The 23,001-nt window shown below is 40.7% G+C and overlaps 2 protein-coding genes across 9 annotated transcripts in view; both read left to right on the top strand.

The window, feature by feature from the left end:
* The window catches only part of PLS1 (plastin 1), a gene marked incomplete at both ends in the record, with an annotated part of 50,056 nt that extends 41,034 nt beyond the window's left edge, over positions 1-9,022 (top strand). The window contains 4 exons of the mRNA XM_080696885.1: positions 1,224-1,357; positions 2,058-2,181; positions 8,557-8,681; positions 8,887-9,022. Coding sequence (XP_080553011.1) covers positions 1,224-1,357; positions 2,058-2,181; positions 8,557-8,681; positions 8,887-9,022 — 519 coding nt within the window. The remainder of the gene's footprint in view (positions 1-1,223; positions 1,358-2,057; positions 2,182-8,556; positions 8,682-8,886) is intronic.
* Positions 9,023-15,009: 5,987 nt separating this feature from the next.
* Positions 15,010-23,001, top strand: part of TRPC1 (transient receptor potential cation channel subfamily C member 1) — a gene marked incomplete at both ends in the record, with an annotated part of 59,081 nt that continues 51,089 nt past the window's right edge. For 7 of the 8 annotated variants that reach the window (XM_080696103.1, XM_080696102.1, XM_080696098.1 and 4 more), the window contains one exon: positions 15,040-15,220. In XM_080696103.1, the coding sequence (XP_080552229.1) occupies positions 15,040-15,220 (181 nt within the window). Of the gene's footprint in view, positions 15,221-23,001 lie in introns of all 8 variants that reach the window. The other variant, XM_080696100.1, reaches the window with a different exon arrangement.

Here is a 23,001-nt window from a genome sequence, read left to right as displayed (position 1 = left end):
ATTTGTAAATGATTCTATTGTGTGGTCTCTTATCTTTTCTAGAAATATTTTCTTATTTTGGAAAAATGTATCTGTGTAATCTCTCATTGAATTGTTTGCAAATGGGAGCTAACAGTTTCACTGAAGCAAAAAGAGAGAGAGAGAGAGAGAGAGAGAGAGAAATCATTCTGAAGTCTAGTACTAGATGATGGTAGGTAAGCTTCTGTGGAGGTCCAGAAAGACCACACACACACAAAAAAGACAGAAAAGATTCAATGAAACTTAATATCACTAGAAATCAGTAGATAGGTGGGCAGATAATTTACTTGGTACTTAAAGATCAGATTTTGGCTCTAGGTGGGGTAGGGGGATTATGATACAGATGTGTACATGTAAACACATATTGTTCTTTAAAAGGAGCTTATGCTGGGCGTGGCATACCATGCTTCTAATCCTAGTACTTGGGAGGCTGAGACAGAAGGACCGCAGGTTTGCGGCCAGCCTCAGCTACTGAGTGAGGCTCTCTGCAACTTAGTGAGACCCTGTTTCCAAATAAAAGAATAAAATAGGGCTGGGGGTGTTGCTCGGAGGTAGAATGCCCCTGGGTTTCATCTCCAGTACCACACATACACAAAAAGGAGCTTATGCCGTAGGTAGAAAAAAAAAAAGATATAAAAGTGAGGCATAAATAGAAGATGGTGCGTAAGCACTACAAAATAAGCATTCTTGGGAGGTTAACGAGGGGTAGGTTATTATAAGTTTGTGGAATAAATGGGCCGAGCTGAATTTCAGAGGAGTAGGATCTGGACCAAGGACATGGGAGAGGAAGTTATATTCTTAATAAAACAGTTACTTTTCTCTCCCTTAGTTTAAAATCTGGACAAAACAGTAATTACTACATCTCTTGGTCGATGGAGGAAACGGAGGTTTTCATCCCAGATTGGCCATTAATAAGCTGTGTAATCTTGGATAGTCAGGGGATCTTAATCTTAGAGGGGGGGGGATCTTAACCTTTTTCAGCTAATTATTCCTCTGTCCAGGTCAATCCCTTAGTGCTTTGATATCTCCAGCCACAAAATGGGAACCATTATCCCTTGCTTTCTCTGAGTAATTATTATGAAATAAAATTTGGTCACATAAAGTATTTCTGTAATTAGTTTTCAGATGCCCGAACTCGGTTGGGCTATTCGGGAGACAGGTATTTAAAAATCTGCTCTTACAGCAATATGTCTGCTTCCTTATAGATTGAAAACTGCAACTATGCCGTGGAGCTTGGGAAGAATAAGGCCAAATTCTCCTTGGTGGGCATCGCCGGGCAGGACCTGAACGAAGGGAACGCGACACTCACTCTGGCATTGGTGTGGCAGCTGATGAGAAGGTGCAAAGCGATGGGTCTGGAGCCCCCGGGTCGGCTCCTTCGTTACGTTACAAGAAACAAACTTTTGCTGTTTTTCAAGAATGATGAACACCAGAAATATACAATGTTAAATACACTAACTTTGCAAAGGCTTTACTATTGATTATATAGTTGATAACATTTATTTTTAAATGGGTCATCTCGAGAAGCACAATCACTTTTCTTTTTTCTTAACTCTTAAAATGGTTTTGTGAGGAACTCTTTTAAAATTATTTAATTAATTAATTAATTAATTAATTTTTTTTGCGGTACTGGGGATGAAACCCAGGAGCATTCTACTTCCGAGCTACACCCTCAGCCCTGTTTTTTATTCTTTATTTTGAAACTGGGTCTCATTGAGTTGCAGAGGGCCTCACTAAGTATCTGAGGCTGGCGATGAACCGCGATCCTCTGGTCTCTGCCTCCCGAATGCTGGGATGACAAGCGGGTGCCACCACGCCCCTCTTCCTTTTAAATGTTTTAAATGCCATGTGGTAGTTTTTGTTTTTGATTAGTGAGCTTTGGAACTCTGGAATGTAACCAAGTACAAATGCCAGGCTAAAATTAGAAACATTCATGAGAAATGAACGTCTTCTTAAATATTTATCTAAATATTGATATAAATGATGTGAAGGCACATGTTACCCCTTTTAGTCACTGACACATATCTTTTTTGCTGCAGGTATACATTTAATGTGTTATCAGATCTTGGAGAAGGAGAAAAAGTAAATGATGACATCATTATTAAATGGGTCAATCAGACTCTTAAAAATGCAAAGAAAAATACTTCAATTTCCAGCTTCAAGGTAATCAAAAGTATTTAAAATTTTGTTTGTAAGTTTAGAAAGAAATTTTTATTGAGAATGACATTGGTTGGGTTCAGAACTGCATTAATGTGGTATCTCAGAAATACACAATATATGAGTTAGGCGTCCTAATTCTTTGGCATGTATAAACTATGACTATTTAGTCTGAATTCTTCTAGTTTTGATTGGTTATCTTGCTGGAGATAACTGAAGGTGAATAGACTATGGGAATCTAATTTTTAAAAAAAATAGAATTGAGCCTCCCTCCTCCCCCAGTTGTCAAATGAAAAAAGAAAGATAAAAATGCTTGTTTATACAGGACCTATAATGTTTTGTGCTCCTTAGCAGCAGACTCAGAATTGTATTGACACCATTTCCAAGTCATAACTGAGCCAGCCAAACCGATTCAAGTGGGGATTGAGAAGACTGGTAGGAAAACAATATATATCTTGTCATCTGGCTTCATGATGCACTTAACACTCCCGAGCGTTTGTGGATGATTCATAAAGCACAAGTGTAACATGCGTATCCGGACCACTAATCCTCATGCATTTCCATTGTGTTGTGCTTTTGCATGCAAGCTGGTGTTAGCTACCAATAAGCATGTCTGCCTGGACACGTCCATCGAGTGAACCTTGTGTTTGTGACTTTATTATATGTGAAAACCCAGCAATCTTGTGTTTTTTTTTAGTGAAGTAAAAAAGTGCAAACAGATGAAACATTGAACTATCCTAAGAGACCTACCCAACCTTATTGTTTCTTTGCCTTTGCTCTCTGTGTTTTAAACAACACCATGGAATGGTAGAGTAGATGAAATGTGAAACTGATAAATTCAATCTTTCATCTTTATCAAAAACGGAAGCCCCCGAATCATTGTTAACAGGATAGCTGGATGGCGGTAGATATGTTGCCTGCATCTTATTATAAGTGCATTTTTTTTCTTTTCTATCATGGAAGGAATGAATGACATTGAATTTTCTTGGTTGGTGCTTATTTTTTAAAAAACAAAGTAATTTCCAGTGAAGGATTTGTTTCTATAAGTTTTAGGTATAAAACACAACTTAAAGATGTAAAATTGAAGTGGGGATCTATGATAAATTTCTGTAGCTGGTAGTTATTTTGAAATTGTTGCAGTAAAACTATATAATTTGCCTACTAATTTGTTAAAGTAACAAGCACATATCAAATATAATGAAAAAATTAGGAATAAAATTATTATTTATTAAAGTAACTTTTCTGGGTAAAGGAAAAGTTTAAGAAATCAGTTAGGCCCCCATTGTTCATTATTTACTTGAAAGACAAGTTTGTGTCACTGAGAAGGTAAATGATAAGATCCAAGCAGCATAACTGCGGCTGACGTCTTCACTGGTCGTGACAACTCTATGGTCAGTAAAGAGTGGATGGAGAGTGTTGATTTGAGCATCAGATGAAGAAGGGGTTTGAATTGGTGGGGGAAGGTTGGAGAAAGGCATAACAAGATAGAAAGGTCCACTGTGAATAAAGGCGAGTCGGAGAGTTAGGAGAAACAGTTTGTCTAGGGAAGATGGCTTCTTTAATTAATTAATTAATTTATTTATTTATTTATTTATTTATTTATTTTTGGTACTGAAGATTGAATCCATGGACATATTACCTCTGAGCTACATCCCTAGCCCGAATTTGTTCTTTATTTTGAAACAGGGTCTCCCTAAGCTACGAAGGGCTTCAATAAGTAACTGAGGCTGCTTGTGAACCTGGATCCTCCTGACTCAACCTCCCAAATGCTGGGATTACAAGCGTGGGCCACCACTCCCAGCAGATAATGGCTTCTAAGTGTGTTGTGCAAACCTCAGGAGGGAAGCCGGGCGTGGTGGCCCACACTTGTAATCCCAGCGCTTGGGAGGCTGAGACAGGAGGATCACAGTTTGCAGACAGCCTCAGCTACTTAGTGAGGTCCTTTGCAACTCAGTGAGACCCTGCTTCAAAATAAAGAATAAAAAAAAATAGGGCTGGGGGTGTAGCTTGGAGGTAGAATGCTCCTAAGTTCCATCCCCAGTACTGCAAAAAAAAAAAAAAGAAAGAATATATTAATCGTAATCAAGGAAATGCTAACTAGACATTTCAGAAAAGACAGACTTATCTTTTTTAGTTGCGAAGTAATTTTCCTTCTCAAGAAGATAGGGAGGTGGTATATACCAAATAACAATCATCAGGCTGGGCATGGTGGCACATGCTTGTAATCCCTGCGCTTGGGAGACTGAGACAGGAGGATTGCACAGGTTCGAAGCCAGTCTTAGCTACTTAGTGAGACCCTGTTTCCAAATAAAATATAAAAATAGGTCAGGAGTATAGCCCAGAGGTATAAAGCCTCTGGGTTCCACCCCCAGTACCACCAAAAAATAATAATAACAGTTATCATAATTACCATATATTGAGTCATCTGTGTCACAGTACTAAGTACTTTTACATTGTTTCTTTAAACAGTTCTCTCAGTGAGTAAAAAGGTGAGCACCAGAGAGCTTAAATACCTTGTGCAGTGTCACACAGCTCTTAAGCAGAACAGCTGTGGTTCACATCCAGGTCTGTCCACCTGCAGATTGAATCTAAGCTTTGGAGCTGTGAAACCTCGAGTCTGACTCTTTAAGACTTTTCCTAGCTCTGTGACGTACTATTCATTCATTCCATAAATATTCCAACTTTACCACGTCGATTCATTCCATAAATATTCCAACTTTACCACGTCGGGCGCCTTGCTAGTCGCTGTGGCTATAGAGTGCCCTGGAAGAGCTCACCCTTGAGAGATGAGACAGATAAAACCAGAATGACAATATGGGGTATAAATAATACTGTATCAATCAGCTAAGGGAGATAGGTGAGCAAAGAGAAGGAAACCTTTACAGAAACCTTAGCCGTGTACACCAGCACGGTGACATCTACTGATAAATTCGGCAGACCTTTATGTCCGGCTCAGCATTTAGTATCTATGTGATTCTGAGAAAGTTTAAATTTCTTGAGCTTTTCCATATCTAAAATGGAGTTATGAATAACACCTATGAGATTCTTAGACTAAATAAGGTAACAAATGTAAAGGGCTTAACAGTTCCTGGCACATATTAAAGGGGTTTACTATGCACATATTATGGGGTTTACTATGTTATGGGCACCACCAATATATAAGGGCATCGGATGTGGAGGACTTCCTGTTAAGTCTTCTAGGGAACTCTGGTGGGCCATGTAACTGTTTTTCCACTAAAAAAAACACAAACACAAACAAAACAACAACAACAAAAAAACAAACAAACAGGAAGAGAGCTAGCTGGGAGTGGTGACACATGCCTATAATCCCAGTACTTGGCCGAGACAAGAGGGTTGCAGGTTTGAGGCTAGCCTTAGCAATTTAGCGAGGTCGCTCAGCAACTTAAATAGACTCTGTTTCAAAATAAAAAATAAAAATAGGCCGGGCGTGGTGGCGCACGCTTGTAATCCCCGCGCTTGGGAGGCGGAGACAGGAGGGTTACGCAGGTTTGAAGCCAGCCACGCTGGCTTAAGAGACCCTGTTTCCAAAAATAAAAAGAGTATAAAACAGGTCTGGGAGTGTAGCCCGGAGGTAGAAGGGCTTCCAGGAAACCCAGTACCACCATAAATAAATAAATAAATAAATAAATAAATAAATAAATAAATAGGGCTGGGAGTGTAGCTGGAAGGTAGTGTTCCCCTGGGTTCAATCCCTAGCACACACCTACCCTGAGAAAAAGACAGGAGGACCAATGGGAAAGGTCGTTCTAAAAATAGCATCTATCAAATTAAGATCAAGAGATAATGTGACCATTATCTTGAAAATCAAGCTAAGCTCTAGGTTGATTCTAATTAAGTTTTGTTTTACCTGTATAAATTTTATGATTCATTTAAAGAAAAAAAAAGGATGAGAATGTACTTATATACCGAAGTAGGAGCTTTCACGTACCCCCTACTTCTTTGCCAAGAGTAAAATGTCTTTCACCGATAGTGCACAGATCAGAAGAGTTGGAAGGTAGGCCAATTTCTTTGGAAGCAAGAAGATAGGGATCTGATGTAATTTTTAAAAACTTAATTTTTTTTTCAGCTCAGTAAAAGCTTTTTCAAGGTGAATCATAAGGAAGTAGGTGGGGAAAAGTCCTTGTTTCCTAAATCTAAGTCAGGAAGCATTTAAAATCTCACAAATAGTTAATCCAGTACTCAAAGTATAGCACGAATAAACCATTTGTTCATGTGGATCATCATAGAAATATATGAAAGGTAAACCCATGGAAATTTAAATTTTATTCTAGATTAACCTAAATATAAGTTCATTTTTTAGAAAGTATAACAGTGTAGCATCATCTAGAAAGCTTGTTAAAAATGTAGATTTCCAGCCGGGCGTGGCAGCGCATGCTTGTAATCCCCAAGCTTGGGAGGTTGAGACAGGAGGATCGTGCAGGTTCGAAGCCAGCCTCAGCTGCTACTGAGTGAGGCTCTCAGCAACTTAGTGAGATCCTGTTTCCAAATAAAGTATAAAATAGGTCTAGGGGTGTAGCCCGGAGGTAGAAAGCCTCTGGGTTCCACCCGAGTACCACCAAAAAAAGAAAAAAAAAGTAGATTTTTCAAGCTTCACTGACAAATTATCTGATTTATTAATTTGAGAATGGGGTTAAATTTGCACTTTTTTTTCCCCCTTCTGGTGCTAGGGATCAAATGCAGGGCCTCCCCCAAGCTTGGCAAACTCTTTACCATCAATTTACAATGAACACCTCCAGCCTTAATTTTGAACTTTTTTTTTCTTTTTTTTTTTGCAGTACTGGGATGGAACCCAGGGGCATTCTACCTCCAAGCTACACCCCCTGCCCTATTTTTTATTCTTTATTTTGAAACAGGGTCTCCCTGAGTTGCTAAGGGCCTCGCTAAGTAGCTGAATCTGTCCGCGAACCGTGATCCTCCTGTCTCAGCCTCCCAAATGCTGGGGTTACAAGAGTGCGCCACCACGCCCGGCTTAATTTTGAACTTTTAACACACACACACACACACACACACACACACACACACACACACACACACCTTAGGTGATTTTCATGTAGTTGTTTTGCAGGCTGTACACTGAGAAAGCAAGTATAATAACTTTTTCAGAAATAGAAAAAATACTAAAAAACCAGATCCAGATGACCAGTAACAGGCCAAACTAAGGAGCCCCAGTTACTTTTTCCTTTTATCCCCACCTGCTCCAAATATGAACTCTAAACATTCCTGATAAGAATCTAAACTTTCCAGCAGGTCATTAACGGCGATCTTCCTGTCTCAGCTTCCCAAATGCTGGGATTATAAGCGTGCACCACCACGCCTGGCTTAAATTTCTAAATTTTTTATTGGTGCACTGTAGTCATACACCTTAAAGGGGTACAAGATGGTGGAGACGCACATGCACGCATCACACGGTTAGTCCTTCCCCAATTCCCGCCCCATTCCCTTCTCCTCCCTCTTTCTCATGTTTGGCTTGGCGATGGACATTGGTATGTTCAGGTGACCTAACTGAGGGGACGGGAGGGGCAAGAGGGAAATTCTCTAATGCACACGAGGTACTTCACTTGAGCTTTCTGAACCTTGTGTTATCGTGTGTGCGTGTGTGTGTGTGTGTGTGTGTGTGTGTGTGTGTGTGTGTTACTGGAGACTAAACCCAGGGGCAGTGTACCTATGAGTTATCCCCCAGTTCTTTTTATGTTTTGTTTTGAAACAGGGTCTCGCTGGGTTGCTGAGAGCCTCGCTGCTTGCTGAGCTTATCCTCGAACCTGTGATTCGCCTGTCTCAGCCTCCAAAGTATTGGGGTTATAGGTGTGCACCGCCATGCCTGGCTTCCTGCTCTTTATCTCTAAAAAAGGGATTATGATTATTACTAGGATGTTAGAATTGAAGAAGATTAAATAAACTAAAACATTCTAAGCAATGTCTTTGTAAATGTTAGTTTCCTTTCATTATTTTGTTTTTCTTTCTAAAAAAATATTAGGTGAAGGCTTAGGAATTCATGGTCTATGAAATACTACCTGAATTCATGACATTAAAAACTCAAAATTCATTTCTCATTCCCATTCAAAGGTGGTTTTTGTTTTTGTTTTTTAAAGAATGGATACCATAGTTAGCATATTTAGGAACAGTCATATCCACAAACCTTATTCAAGTATGGCGATAGTTCTCTACATTGTTATTTGCAGAAAGATTGGGGGGGGGGAGAAATATCTTAAATGGTTTATGTGTGCTGGTTGCAGAAAAGCTTAAAATTCAGTAGGAAAAAATGTAGAGATTATGTTCAGTTCCATGACTTTGACTAAATGAGGCTGACATTTATGAAAGTTTAAAATATGTATGACTGTTCATCTATTCTTTGTTTTCTAGGATAAATCGATTAGCACAAGTCTACCTGTCCTCGATTTAATAGACGCCATTGCACCAAATGCAGTTCGTGAAGAAATGATCAAGAGAGGGAACCTTTCTGATGAGGACAAACTGAACAATGCTAAGTGAGCCTTTATGGTTTATATTAGGACATGGGAAAGGTCTGCGGTTTTTACGTTCAACTCATATGGGGGATATGACTGAAGGATCACAACCTTCACGTGTTTGTAAAGTGAATCTTATAAAAAATTTTTTTGTTAAAACATAGTAAGTGAAAACATCGTAGATAACAAATACGAAGATGTTTTTAACCTTTCTTGTCTTTTTTAGGTATGCCATTTCAGTTGCTCGGAAGATTGGTGCCCGGATATATGCATTGCCTGATGACCTGGTAGAAGTAAAACCAAAGATGGTGTTGACGGTGTTTGCATGCTTAATGGGAAGAGGACTGAACAGAATAAAATAATGAAACTAATATGATTTTCTGCCACATTAAACACATCAAAAGTCTCACAGTTTACAGAATTCTGAGATGTAGTGGGTCTAAAATCAGAGTATTTGTATGCTCAAAATAGCAATATATTCATTAACAAATTTAATATCCTGTTCGTATTACATAGAAACTGTCATCTTTTGGGGTAACACAATTTACCAATCAATACTGATAGCAGAGTATGTTCATCATCTACCTGGCATTTCATGATTAAATTATTTCTTTCCTAAAATTTTTACTAAACAAGACCTATTCATTCTTTTCCACGGTTCAAAAAAGATCAGTAAAAAAAAGTTTTTGCAAGTCCTGCTGTGAAATGTGTTTTGATTTTTTTTTTTTGGTGTGTTATTTAATTTTAACCCTAAGTGGATTCAAAGTCATAAACCTTTTCTTTTCTTCCTTTAAATATATAAAGTGGTCTAAAACTTTAACTTTTCTGTAAATTTCTATATTGTCTAAAAATTTAAAGTGGCAAGTATTGTTCATTAACATTGAACTTTTTATATATGGGAACTAATTCTTGAGTAAACCCCAACGTTTGCTCTCTCATATATGTAGCAGGAGCTTTTTACTTAAAAATTAATTAAAATGCATTGCTGCTTTAAATTCCCAGTTCAGTAAGACAGCTTTATCTATGACACGTAGCATATACTCTATGTCAGTAGGGTGTTACTAAAGAAATATGTGTATATATATTTTTCACCTGAATCACCCAGGTTTTCTTAAATGGTATGTATAGTTGGTCAATCGGCTAATCATGATGTATTTATTTTGCCCCCACAATATGCGTAACACTTCAGTTTGTGGCTCTCTGATATGTGAAGACTTCTTTTACAAATATTCATTATGAATACACATATGTTTTTCCACTGACTCGTTCCAAATACTTGTAGCCAAGCATTGGCCGGAACAGCCCGAGTCACGTGGACACCATCCCGTTCACTTCATGACATTTCCTAGTTTAGATCTCTCAGCAAACCCAAATGATTTAGAATATGCCTTCTGAATATTCAGTTAAAAGTAACATGAAGCTAATAATCGACAGAGTATTTTCATGTCTTTTTCCCCCACAACCTCCTATAAACTGGCAGTGTTTGTATAATGCTTGTGTCACGTGGGGGAGCGAAAGCTTGAGATGCCCCTTCCTCCTTAGTAGACCAGTTTCTGCTGCACACAGTTGAATCCAGAAATCCATTTCCTCATCTTCCACTGCTTGGTGCCACTGAGCAATACTGCTATGCAACAAAAGTGCTGTCACTTTATCTCAGTGTGAATAAGGGGATTCAGTCCTCCTCTACCGTTGACAAATACACAGGGCAAGAGAGAGCGTGCCCTTGTGTTTAGAATAGAGTTTTTTAAGTGAAATGACCAATAGGTGGAGTTTTGAAATATATTCTTCTACAAGAGATTTCTTTCCCTTTTATATTTTGATGATTGTTTTCTTATATGCAGATTAAAGTATGGTCTATCTTTTATGAGATTATTTAAATCACGCTTCTCTCTTTAATTTTTTTCACCCTTATATTTACTAAGCTATCTGATTTACATGAAATTTGGCACTTTAGGGTGTTCTCTTTCCTCAAAGTATATTTAATAAAAATGCTGTGTATGTAGAAGTGTGTCTGGTGTTTATTTCTTTTAAAGAAAAAGATACAACCATGACAATTAGTCTGACGTACGCCCATTTTTTTTTTTCAGGAAAGAGAACAATTCTTAAATGAATTAGTAAAGCAAACCCAAAGTTTATTAGGTCATTGCTTTGAGAGTGAAGATAATTCTTCTGTTATCATATATGAAGAAATTTATTAAAGACCAAGTATATGATTATTATAAATTTAGTTTATGTTGAAATAATTTGAGTGAATCAATTCATTAACATAAAGTTATTGCCTACTGTGCTCCAGGTACTCATGTTAGACACGGGATTCAGCTGAGAAAAATATCTACAGTGCCTTCTTACCTTATATCCTAGTGCATAGACGCCCACTCGCTTGGCTTACCACCCCCTTTTAGGAAAAACCTACCTAATTCTTTAAGTGAATTAACAGAAAGACACAGGGACAAATTTGCTTTCTTTGGTTTCTATATTTTGTTCCAGCACCCCCTGGGGGTGGTATAGCCCACTTTGGGGCCTTTTGTAAGAAAGAGACAAATGATAAACGGGAATTTTAGATAGCATTAGTGCAGTGGAAGAAAAAGAAACAGGAGAATGGGATATAGGATGGACTTGGTCGCTGCGGTAGAGATTAGGTTGAGTGTTAGGGAAGGTCCCTTCAAGGATGCTTTATTTGGACATTGAGTGGTTGAGCGGAGAGAACAAGAGCAAAGGGTTTTCAGGCAAGTAGAGCCTTGTAGGATTTATAGAAAAGAAATAGGCAGATGTGACCTGAGAGTAGTAAAGGAGAGGGAAAGACTTAGACGATGTAGTTGGGGTGTAGCCTATGTATAGGGTTAGATGTAAAACTGGATGTTTTCTTCTTTGGCTGGAGTTATTTATCTTTAATTTTTATTTATTTACACATGTATGACTTATTCACTTATTTATTTTTATGATACTGGCAATGGAACAGAGGGGCATTCTACCTCTGAGCTCTACCCCCACCTCTATTTTTTTATTGTTTATTTTGAAACTGGGTCTCACTGAATTGCAAAGGGCCTCACTAAGTAGCTGAGGCTGGCTGCGAACTGCGATCCTCCTGTCCCAGCCTCCCAAATGTTGGGATTATAAGCGTGCACGACCATGCCTGGCTTCTTTGGTTGGAGTTATGACTGACTGCTCTTGTATACCTGTGATATGGTCTTTATTATCACATTCTTGCTAGAAACAGACCCATGTAGGTAATGTTAAAAAAAAAAACACCTCAATTTATGCTGGATACAGTTTACTAACAGGGGCAAGAGAAGAGGATATTCTGTATCGGGTGATCCACAGATCTTTTAAAAGAAGAGTATAGTTTCAAAACTGGCTTATTTTGAAATGGGTGCTTTGGAATATCTCCTATTATCTACTACTAAAGTGGGCTGGAATTCTCTCAAAATCTTAGAAATTGGTCCAGCCCAGAAATTTAGGAAAGTTCCAGGTTAAAGTGAAATAACATCTATACATATATCTTTATCTTGAAGTAAACACACGAAAAATGTTTAGATAAGGGGTGTGTGTGTGTGTGTGTGTGTGTGTGTGTGACACTGGGGATAGAACCCAGGGGCATTCTACTTGTGAACTACGCCCCCTAGCCCTACTTTATTTTTTATTTTGAAACAGGGTCTAAGTTGTGGAGGCCTCACTCAGTAGCTGAGGCTGGCCATAAACCTGGGATCCTTCGGTCTCAGCCTCACAAGTACTGAGATTACAAGTGTGCACCACCATACTTGGCTCTGCTAAGGCCTTTTATTCTTTTGTTTTTGAAACAGGGTCTCACTGAGTTGCAAAGGGCCTCACTAAGTAGCTGAGATTGGCCGCGAACCGCGATCCTCCTGTCTCAGCCTCCTGAGTGCTGGGATCACAAGGGTGCGCCACCACGCCCGGCATTGCTAAGGCCTTTTATTAGTAACAACCTCAGGAGAACTTTGAATGATGGGAAAGTTATATTTAGGAAAATTGTTAAAGTGTTAGTAGGAACAGGGATGAAACAATCAACTTGAATGAGATCGGAAATATTTCCCCCAAATATGAGATGCTCTGAAGTGCATTTATGTATTGCCTTTCTTTAGAAACTGAAGAGTGGCACGTGCCTGTAATCACAGTACTTGGGAGGCTGAGACAGGAGGATCACGGGTTCCTGGCCAGCCTCAGCTACTTAGTGAGGCCCTTTGCAACTTAGAAAAATAAAATAGGGCTGGGAATGTAGCCCTAGTAGCACTAAACAAAACAACAAAACAACAATATAAAAAACTAAAGATTAAAAGGCATATTTTGGGTTTTTCCCCATAGTTGACTCTGGGACACAACAAATTATTCAGGAGATAATTTCCAGTTTTCCTTTCTTGCCTTTTAAAGTTGGGAAACAAAAGCAACACTGGATAATGGTTCATCAGCTTTAAATAAAAGCTTTATAAAAATAAATTATTAAAGGAAGTGGCATTTACGAAGATTCGGGTGTTGACTAAAAGATCCATCTTAAAATCACTTATAAGTAAGAACAAAATTAAATCTGCTGCAGGAAAATGGACAGAACTAGAGAATATTATGCTAAGTGAGACGGGCCAGTCTCAGAGAGCCAAGGGTGTGTGTTTTCTCTCCTATGTGGAAGCTATCGGAAGCGAAGGGGACTCAGTCAAATGAGGAGGGAAACCAGTAGAATGGTGGGAGGGGATTGGGAGAGGGAGGTGGGGAGGGGAAAACTGAGTATGGAGGAGAGACCAGTTCAAATAATTTATATCCATAATCATGGTGTGCACTGCCAATCTCACCAGCATATATGGGGGAGCCTGCTGAGATATGGAGGGAAATGAACCATGTGATCCGTCCACACATGTTTTATCACTTTGCCTCTTGCTATGATGTATAATTACGGTGCAATCATAAAAATATAAAAAATCATGTATGTGATGAATGGAACAAAGCACTTGGAGGACTGTGATGAAGACTAGGTCCTAAAAATGCGGCCATGCGATGTGACATGCCAACACCTTTGTATTACATGCAAATAAATATATGACATCAGGAATATTAGGTGAATTTCAGATCTCAAACGAACAGTTAAAAAATATAGCCCTTAGAAATGAGGGTAGCAGCCGGGCATGGTGGTACATACCTGTAATCCCAATCCTTAGGAGGCCGAGACAGAAGGATGACAGGTCCAAGGACAGCCTCACCAACCTAGTAGGGAGACTTTGAGCAACTTAGTGAGATCCTGTTGCAGAATAAGAAATTTTTTTTAAAAAAAAGGGCTTGGGGGTGCAGCTGGGATTTATAATACCATCGGTTCAGTTCCCAGTAAGTAACACACACACACACACACACACACACACACACACACACACACACACACACACACTATATATATATATATATAGAGAGAGAGAGATTGATATAGATGTATAGTACACACACACACACACACACTATATATATATATATATATATATATATATATATATATATATATATATACACACACACACAGAGGGAGAGAGAGAGAGGGGGGGGGATAGTAGCTGGCCCAATGTAAGTGCAGATAAACCTCCTCCTCTCAAGTGCACCGGAATCTGAGATACATGGACAATTTCACACGGGGTTTCGACTGAACGTTAAGTCGTCCGGAGGCCCGGCTGGCATATTTCATGACGCGCAGTAGCAGGTGACAGCGCAATTACTCCACACCCGCAACCTGCGTACGGAGAACTGGGACCGGGATTGCACCTGTCCCCAAGCTGCGCGGAACCTGCGAGCGGCGGCCGAGAGCAGCAGGGGGAGGAGCGTCCCGGTGCACGCCCGCCGCCGGCCCCGCCCACAGACCCCGCCCCGCGCAGGCCCCGCCCCAGGCCCCGCCCCGCGCAGGCCCCGCCCCAGGCCCCGCCCCGAAGTCGTCGCAGCGGCGGGCCGAGGATGACGTGAGGAGCCGGGGCGCCTCGGGGCCCACAGCCGCGGAGCCCGACGTGCGCGGCGCCGGGCGGCGCTCCCCGCGACCCCTCTCGTCCCGGCCGGGCCGCCCCGCGCGGCCCCTGCGGCTCCGGGCACGGCCCCGCGCTCGGCCGCCGCCCTGGCGCGCTCCACGCTGTCGTCCCCGGACGGGCGCGGCCCGGCGCGGCCCGGGCGCCGGCGGCCGGGGCGGGGGCGCTGGCCGCGGGGCCGGGCGGGCGCGGCCGCCGGCCTGGGGCTGTCGGTGGACGGCGAGTGCTGGCTCCGCGGCGAGGCGCCGCCCTGCGGGGCCAACGGGCCGCGCGCCGAGGCGGCCGCGGGCTCCGCGCACCCGTTCTCCGGCCCCGCGGCGGGGCTGGGGTCCCGGGCGGCGCCCCCGTCCCCGGGCCTGCCCCCCGCCTGGGCCGCGATGATGGCGGCCCTGTACCCGAGCACCGACCTCTCGGGCGCCTCCTCCTCCTCCCTGCCGTCCTCCCCATCCTCCTCCTCCTGCGCGTCGCCCCACGAAGTGATGGCGCTGAAGGATGTGCGGGAGGTGAAGGAGGAGAACTCCCTCAACGAGAAGCTGTTCTTGCTGGCGTGCGACAAGGGTGAGAGCTAGGCCCCGTCCTCCGCCCCGGACGCCCCGGCGCCGACCTGCCCGCGCCGCCCCGCCCGGGCGCGGCCTCCGCTCCCGGCCTCCTCCTGCGGCCTCCCTTCTGGGGTCGCGGCGCGGGACCCTGAGTTTTAGCCCCCCCCTTCTGCTGAAACTTGGGATCATCTTGTCTGCTTCTCTGGCTGCTCTTTGCTCTTGAGAGTCCAAGAGGCTCGCGTTGGAGCATCCAGTCCCCAGATTTTCTTAAGGTTTCTCCTACTTCATCTTAAGGCTCTCAGCTGTATTTAAAAAAAAAAAAAAAAACAAAACAACTTTTCTTTCTCTATAACTTCAGCTGTCCAGTTCCTTGGCCAGTGATGGTCAAGTGGAATTAGGTATTTGAATCTGCTAGGTAGAGGTACATGGCATTAAGGACAGGGCTGGAGAAACTCTGCCTAACACCCCCCCCCCCCCAACTTTCTTCGAATGTAGGAAACTTCCAGGTGTTAGTGCTTTTTATTAGAGAGAAAGGTTTATGGCTCCAGAGCCGCCTTTGCGAGATAAAGGTTGTGAAAAATACCGGGCGAAAATAGATGGAATGTATTTAGTGTCATTTTCCTTTTTTTTTTTAAATCTAGAAATTCATTTTATGGCCATGTTAAAAAGTCTTTTTCAGGGTGGATTCATTTCGAGTCACCCCCCCAATGCCATTTTGGCATGGGGCTGTATTTCTATTTTCTGTATTTCAATCTTTCTAATAAACTTCTTTAAATCTTAAAAAAAAAGTCTTTTTCACATAAGCATGCTTTCGAGTGATGGATATGATAAAATAGTAAATTGCTCTTAGATTGCTTTTTTCCCCTACATGATAAAAAAATACTGGAATTTTCTATTTCTAAATGTACGCAGTTTGCGGTAAGGTGGCAGTGCTCACTTAAGGAAACTGTTAGAACCATGCAGACTTCCAAAACACAAACCCAAAGGGAACCTTACATTGTGGAAAGACTAACTACAGGCCGCTTCTGGTTTGCTTTTATGTCTTAATATGTCTTAAATAAATGAGTCTCCCTAACCTCTCTGAACTGCTTTGGAAATAAGATTTTATTTACACAACTTTAAAATTTTTTGTTAGTGCACTTTAAGTGCACAAGATAATGAGATTCACGCTGATAGGTGAATAACGTTATTAGGACTGTTTCCTTCCCCATACCCTTCCTTTTCATTCCCCCATCCCCTTGTACCACTCTACTGTTCTCCTTAGTTCATAGAGAAAAGATCATTTTATTTTACTATTATTATTTTTGGGATAGTACTGGGAATTGAACCCAGGGCCGTTCATGCTAGACAAGTACTCTACCATGTAGCTAGTCCCCAGTCTGTTTAACTTTTTGAAAACACATTGGTTTATAAACAGTCTACATATGTCTATAGTCAAGCCACTAGTATGTTCTCTTGTAGTTTTAATTAATTAATCATGTGGGAGGATTTCTTAAAGTCCAACATAGACAACTTTAAGTAGCCTTGGAAATGTTACAGAATCTATAACATAACAAAAATTATGGTCTCTGGGTTTTGTAAAGTTAATATTGCTGGAGTGGCTTGCCAGGGTTTTTTTTTTTTTTTTCCCCACTTCAGAAATTCTCTGAGAAGGGAAAGGAAAAGATTGTGTCGCACTAGAACAAATAAGTGGCCACAGCATTTATGCTGGCCCATTAATTTAAAGCAGACAAAATCCCTTCTTGGCTTTTGGCTAAGATCAAGTGTAAAGCAAACAGAAAGGATGTCAAGAAAAGGAATTTGATCTTCCTGGCAAAGTCAGGACAGAAATGTCATACTGGAATATGATTGGAGTAGTTATTTATATGGTGGTTTATATAGGATTATTTTATGACATATCTCAAACGAGTTTTAATTGGTAACAGTTTTTAGATGTTCTATAGAACCAAGTTGAAACAGCTTGATATCCGTTATCAACATAAAGACCCTTAAGAGAAATTTGGCTTTTGAGGGTGGGTAGAAACGAAATATGCTTGTTTTATCTAACCCCTATATAAATTTTAATACTTTCAAATGAGAGATAAAATAGATATTTTCTATGTTTCAGGTACACTGAAACAAATTCTTGGGTGAGAGTTGGAAAGCTAGCATATTTCTTACACTTAGCTATGGCACACATTTATGTTTTTAAATAAACTTAGAGTAGTATTTCTTGTGTGCATGTCCGTAGTCACTAACACTTTTTAGTGGTATGCAAACCAAATCCAAACGGGAAAAATTCCCTGAAGTAACTCTAACTCTCACTATTACATTGGAATCTCATCAGACCAAATGGAGAACATTTATTAAAACAGCTGGGGCCAAGTGCGTATGCTTTTCACAGATGATTCCATTTAATCTCCACCACGTCTGCTGTGTCTGTGTGTGTCAGTCACTACTATGTTGTATTGATCTGGTTATAGTTTAATGAGTGTCAGAAAGGGTAGTTGTTCTATTCATTATTAAGTAGTGATTCTTACCACCCATGTCTGTTTTTTTCTGAGCTGGAATTAGTATGGTGATGGGCCTTTTAGTCATGGGAGCCTATGTTTTCCTTAGCCTGCATTCCTTCAGACCTGCTGGATGTAACGGGTAAATCATGTCTTTTTAGGGAAGCACCTAAACTATGTGTGATTTGTGTTAATTTTCCTCAGTTAAATGACTGTCGAGTAGATGGTCGCTTTTAGTACATATTCATGAATATAAACCCTTTAATTTGTGCCGAAAAAAGAGGCATGAAAGAATTTGGTACTGCCAGCTCTCTGTTGAGAGGATTTTGAGTCCCTTCCTGCCATCTCAGCGTGGGGTTAGAGTATGGAGAAAGCAGAAATTCTCCTCTACGCCTGGGCTCAGCTTGGTTTGTCACCTTTGTGATGTGGCTGCCACGTTGTAAGCTAAATGGTGCTTTGAGACTGAGCTTTGTGCACCTTGGCTCTGAGGATGCTGGTTGAAAAGTGCAGCGTTTCTGGTAGAGGTGATACAAGTCATTGCTTTATTAACGCCATAATATACTTAATGGGACTGTTCAGTTTGTTTTACTTTAGCTATTTGACAAGAGATTTTGAATGTGAGGTTAGAGAGGAAGGCGGTAGGAAGAAAAACTGGAGAGTACTCGGTACTGCTGAGAAGTTTTCTGTTGACGGGCAGCACCTAATGTAAAGAGGTATGTACTGTGAGGGAGAGATACTTGAAGGAAAGAGAGGTGAAGAGGGTATTGTAGGCATCATTAGACAAACACGTCATTAATTGTCGTTTAGGTATAGCAGTTACGTCTTGTACAGGAAAGCTTTTTAAATCGCTGAAGCAGAAAATGTACTAGTTGAAAACTGTTGCCACAGCGAGTGGTTATTTTAACAAAATAATCTTATTTTAAGAACAACAACAAAAAGATCTTTAAATCACCAGATTCATGCTGTATAATACATAGCAGACTCATTGAGCAGCTGCATAGTCCCGTAATGCTGGCATTTCTGTATAGTGATCCCACAAGTATGTTTCTTTATATTATTTTTACTTTGTAGCTCTTTTCTGTGTCATCAAAATGTACTTAACAATTTTCTGATTGTGTTATAGCACTGGAAAGTGCCTGACCAGTGAATTACTGACTACATCCTATCTTTTAGGAGGTTTTCCTGTAATGAACGCTCTCTCGTGCTTAGTGAGGAGTAGTAAGGAGGAAAATGTGTGGTGAATAGAAGAGATCTAACTAAAGAGAAGCCGCGAAGGAGCAAATGCTCAGGCTAACTCAGATGGCCTACATGTGATTTGGAAGATAGGTTGTTCCTAGAGTAGAGCAATTTCTTATCTGGGCCACTAAAACAAAACAAAACAAAACAAACAAAATCCAGGTAACCACCCCAATTCTTACATCATGTATATATTACAGAATTACAGGGTAAACATTGAATTTCACTGTATAGGAATTGTTGTAACCTAAGAATAATTCCTCTTCTGCTGCTAGTGCTATGAATATCTTCTGAGAAGTTTGAGATCTAGGATTAATAATTTAGCAGGTAACAAGAAATTTAAGAGTTAATATTTAAGACGTGATAAGTAAGCTGGGTGCGGTAGTGCAAGCCTATAATCCGAGTATTTGGGAGGCTGAGACAGGAGGATCAAAGATTCAGGGCCAGCACGTAGTGAAATTTAGTGAGACCCTGTTTCAAAATTTAGAAATAAAATTAAGACTGGGAGCATAGCTTAAAGCTAGATGCTCCTGGGTTCAATCTCCAGTATTCCCCACTTTAAGTGAAAAGTAGTATCTTTTAAGAATCAAAAAGAATGATAGGGCTAAAAAAGAATTCTAGCATCTGCCAACTGTGGCAGTGCCTGCCTGTAATGCCAGTATTTGGGAGGCTGAGACAGAGGATTACAGGTTCAAGACCAGCTTCAGCAACCTAGGGAGACAACAACTTAGTAAGGCCCTGTTTCAAAAAAAAAATGGGGGGCTGGGAGTATAGCTCAGAGGTAGAATGTTCCTGGGTTCAATCCCTACTACCATAAAAAAGGAAAAATAAGTGGAGTGTGGTGGCGCACGCTTGTAATCCCAGTACTTGGGAGGCTGAGACAGGAGGATCGCGCAGGTTGCAACCAGCCTCAGCTACTTAGTGTGGCCTCCACAACGTAGTGAGACCCTATTTCAAAATAAAGAAAAATATAGGACTGGGGGGTGTAGGCCAGAGGTAGAATGCCCCTGGGTTCCATCCCCAGTACCACAAAAATAAATAAAATAAATAAATAAATAAATAAATAAATAAATAACAGCACCATATCAATGCTATTTACTAAATTCAACAGACTTTCTTTGAGTGCCAAGGCTTTTCTTTTAATAAAATCTATTTTAAGCATAATTTGAAAATAATTGCTACACTTAAAATTTGTTACAGAAATTTGGTTTGAAAAAACAAGATTCTTGACAGATAAAATTCTCCCTTACAAGTAACTTCAAACTTGTTAAATAAAATTAAAACTGACCAATATTAATGATCTCATTTCAGTAATAGTGAAAAATACCATCATATGCAAGAAAATTAAATGAGATGCCAGTGAGGAAAGTTGGAATCACTTGTTCTTAATATGGTAATATCTCTCCACTGTTTTTCTCAAGGGTTTATCATGGTAAGGCAGAATAAATTTGGTGCTAAGGATCCATGGGATTACTCTGGTATTTTATGTACTATTTCACTTTTGGATAATTCTGGTTGGGACTGCATTGCTTTTGTGCAATCACCCCCAGTTTGAAACACACCAGTGTAGTATGATCATGGTGGGTGAGCAGCAGAGGGCACAATAAGATAAAAATAGCAAGGTCTGCATCCCGCAGGACTTTGTACACCACGGTAAAAGTTTTGGCCTTTAATAGGTGTGATAGAAAATGATAAGGTTATAAACTGTGAATTTTAAAAAGATCACTCTGGCTGCCGGGTGGGGAATGGATTGAGGAGGTGGGGCTAGAGCACGGTGAGCAGACTGTTTCTGTAAGGCCTGAAATCTAAGACTGATTTTTATATTTCAAAGAGTTTAAAAATTAATTTAGAATATTTCATAAAATGCAAAACTCCTAAACCGTTCAGATTTCGTTGTTTACACCGTGTTTTATGACACATCCCACATTCGTTTGTTTCCATATGATCTGTGCTGCTTTTGTGCTAACGGGGCCAAGCTGAGTAGCTGTGACTGAGATGTCTTGGCGCACAGACCCTGTTGTATTTACTACCTGGCCTTTTGTTCAGAACAAATACATTGAGTCCCCTGCTAGAATGTAGAGTATTAACATAATTGCAACAGGGAAAGAGTTCCTGTGAACTGAACTCAAGTGCAGTGTGTACAGAGATGACTAAAGGGATAGAAAAGAGGAAAGGTGAAGGCTCAGTCAGGGAGTGACAGATTACCAATGGCAGGAGGTGGGTAGTTGGTCTGTGTGAAACCAGCCTGGGTTTCCTGACTGGCCCTTAAGGGAAGCTGGCCTCCGCCCTCTCGCCCAGCTGAGGACAGGGGTTCTGCCTTCAGGGATTGGCTGGGCCCACACTGCAAGCTTTTGGCAACCCTGAGTGTTCCCAGGCAGGCCCTCTGACTGGTCCCATCCTAGTGCTGTGACCTGGAGCTTTGGAAGCTGTATAAGTGTTTTTCAAGACAGGTCTCGTGAAGCAAAGAGCCCGGAGGAGCCTGCCTGGAGTGTGTTCAGGGAGAGAATCTTTTCCAGCAGGATTATCAGCTAAGAGTCCATTTCATTGTCCAGGAGTGAGCTCAGGGGGTGGTTTGCATGAGGGATAGCAGCACACATGGGGTAAGCTGTCGGTCTCCTCTCTGAGCCGACTCTCTGTTAAATTTGAACACTCAGTGTGGGATGGATTGAAAAGGGTTTCTTTTTCCTTCACTAAAGAAAAAAAAAAGGTAAACAGGTTATGTCACATGTCCTTCTCTATATTTTAAAAGACAAAAGGTATATGTAACTCTTGAAAGCAACTTCAATTTACGATGGAAATATAAAATATGTTTGTCTGGCATATGTAGGCATTTTGAATTTGTAACCCTTGCTATATAGGGAGTTTCTAGGTATGTATTTCATGTTTCCTAACCTTTTTTACAAATACACTCATCCAAAAGTTAAGATTGTTTTGGTCTTTTGAAATATACTTTATGTAAACTTCTGAAATGAAGCAATATTTGAAGAGATAATGGCTGAAAATATTGCAGAATTCCTGGGCAGAAGTCCTCAGGTTTAGAAAGCCTAGTGAGTCCCAAGCAATAGACCTCATCTACACATAGTGTATTAAAGAGATACGGGTGAGTTCTTAGGGGTTGCATTCTCCAACCACTAAGACATTGAAATAGGTTTTAAATGTTACTCCAGTGCTAGGGGTGTTGGCACATGTCTGTAACCTTAGTACTTGGGAGGCTGAGACAGGAGGATTGTAGGTTCAAGGCCAGCCTCAGCAACCTAGTGATACTCTGTTTCAAAATGAAAATAATATATATTTGTAAAAGGGTCTGGTGGTATATCTTGGAGGTGGAAGGCACCCAGCTTCAATCCCCCATACTCCCTCCTTTCACCCATGTGACTCTCCAGTAACAGTGAGAAGTTTGGTCCCTGTTGACGCAGCTTCTGACTGAGAGCGTCACTTGGTGAAGGAGCTGCTGTTTTGCCATGAAATATTAGTGTCTGCATATTGATAGTAGTACTAGGAGGGAAATATTTCTTTTTGTGATTAGTTTTCTTCTGGAGGGAATTAGGAAAATATTTTGTCAAGAAACCTTACTTTCAAAATATATGTGACTATAAGATCATAGATTAAAATAGCACTTTTTAAATTTTAACAAGATTTGTTACCTGTCTTTCATATGTATTTAGTCTAATTTTAGTATTTTCTCTTTCTGTGTCATGAAATCATTCATTTCTTTTTCCTTCCAGTTTCCACTCTGATTGTTCAATTGGTTTCTTACTCATAGACTTCTAAGGAACAGCTTATATTTTGCAAGTCACTTAAATAGTGTTATGTTTAATAAGCAAACTGAAACAAAACAAACACCCCCCTTGCTTTCTTCGCTAGCGTTTCTCTTTTGATTTCTTCCCCTTGTTTCTTGTGTCATCCCATCAGCAGGCAGATGGTGGGCTCCTGGTGAAAGGATTTATTCTCATGTTCCCACATGAAAGAACTGTTTTGTTGTAAGCTACAGTTAGGCAGAAGACAGTCTGCCCAACAGGTCAGGCACCAATTTTAGTTTTGTGAGCTGAAATTTCCCTGATAATTTACTCTAAAC

This window comes from Muscardinus avellanarius (genome assembly GCF_963383645.1).
Source record: "Muscardinus avellanarius genome assembly, chromosome: 5".
Lineage (NCBI taxonomy): Eukaryota > Metazoa > Chordata > Mammalia > Rodentia > Gliridae > Muscardinus > Muscardinus avellanarius.
The sequence above is the reverse complement of the archived record's forward strand: the minus strand, read 5'-3'. Positions and strand labels throughout refer to the sequence as shown.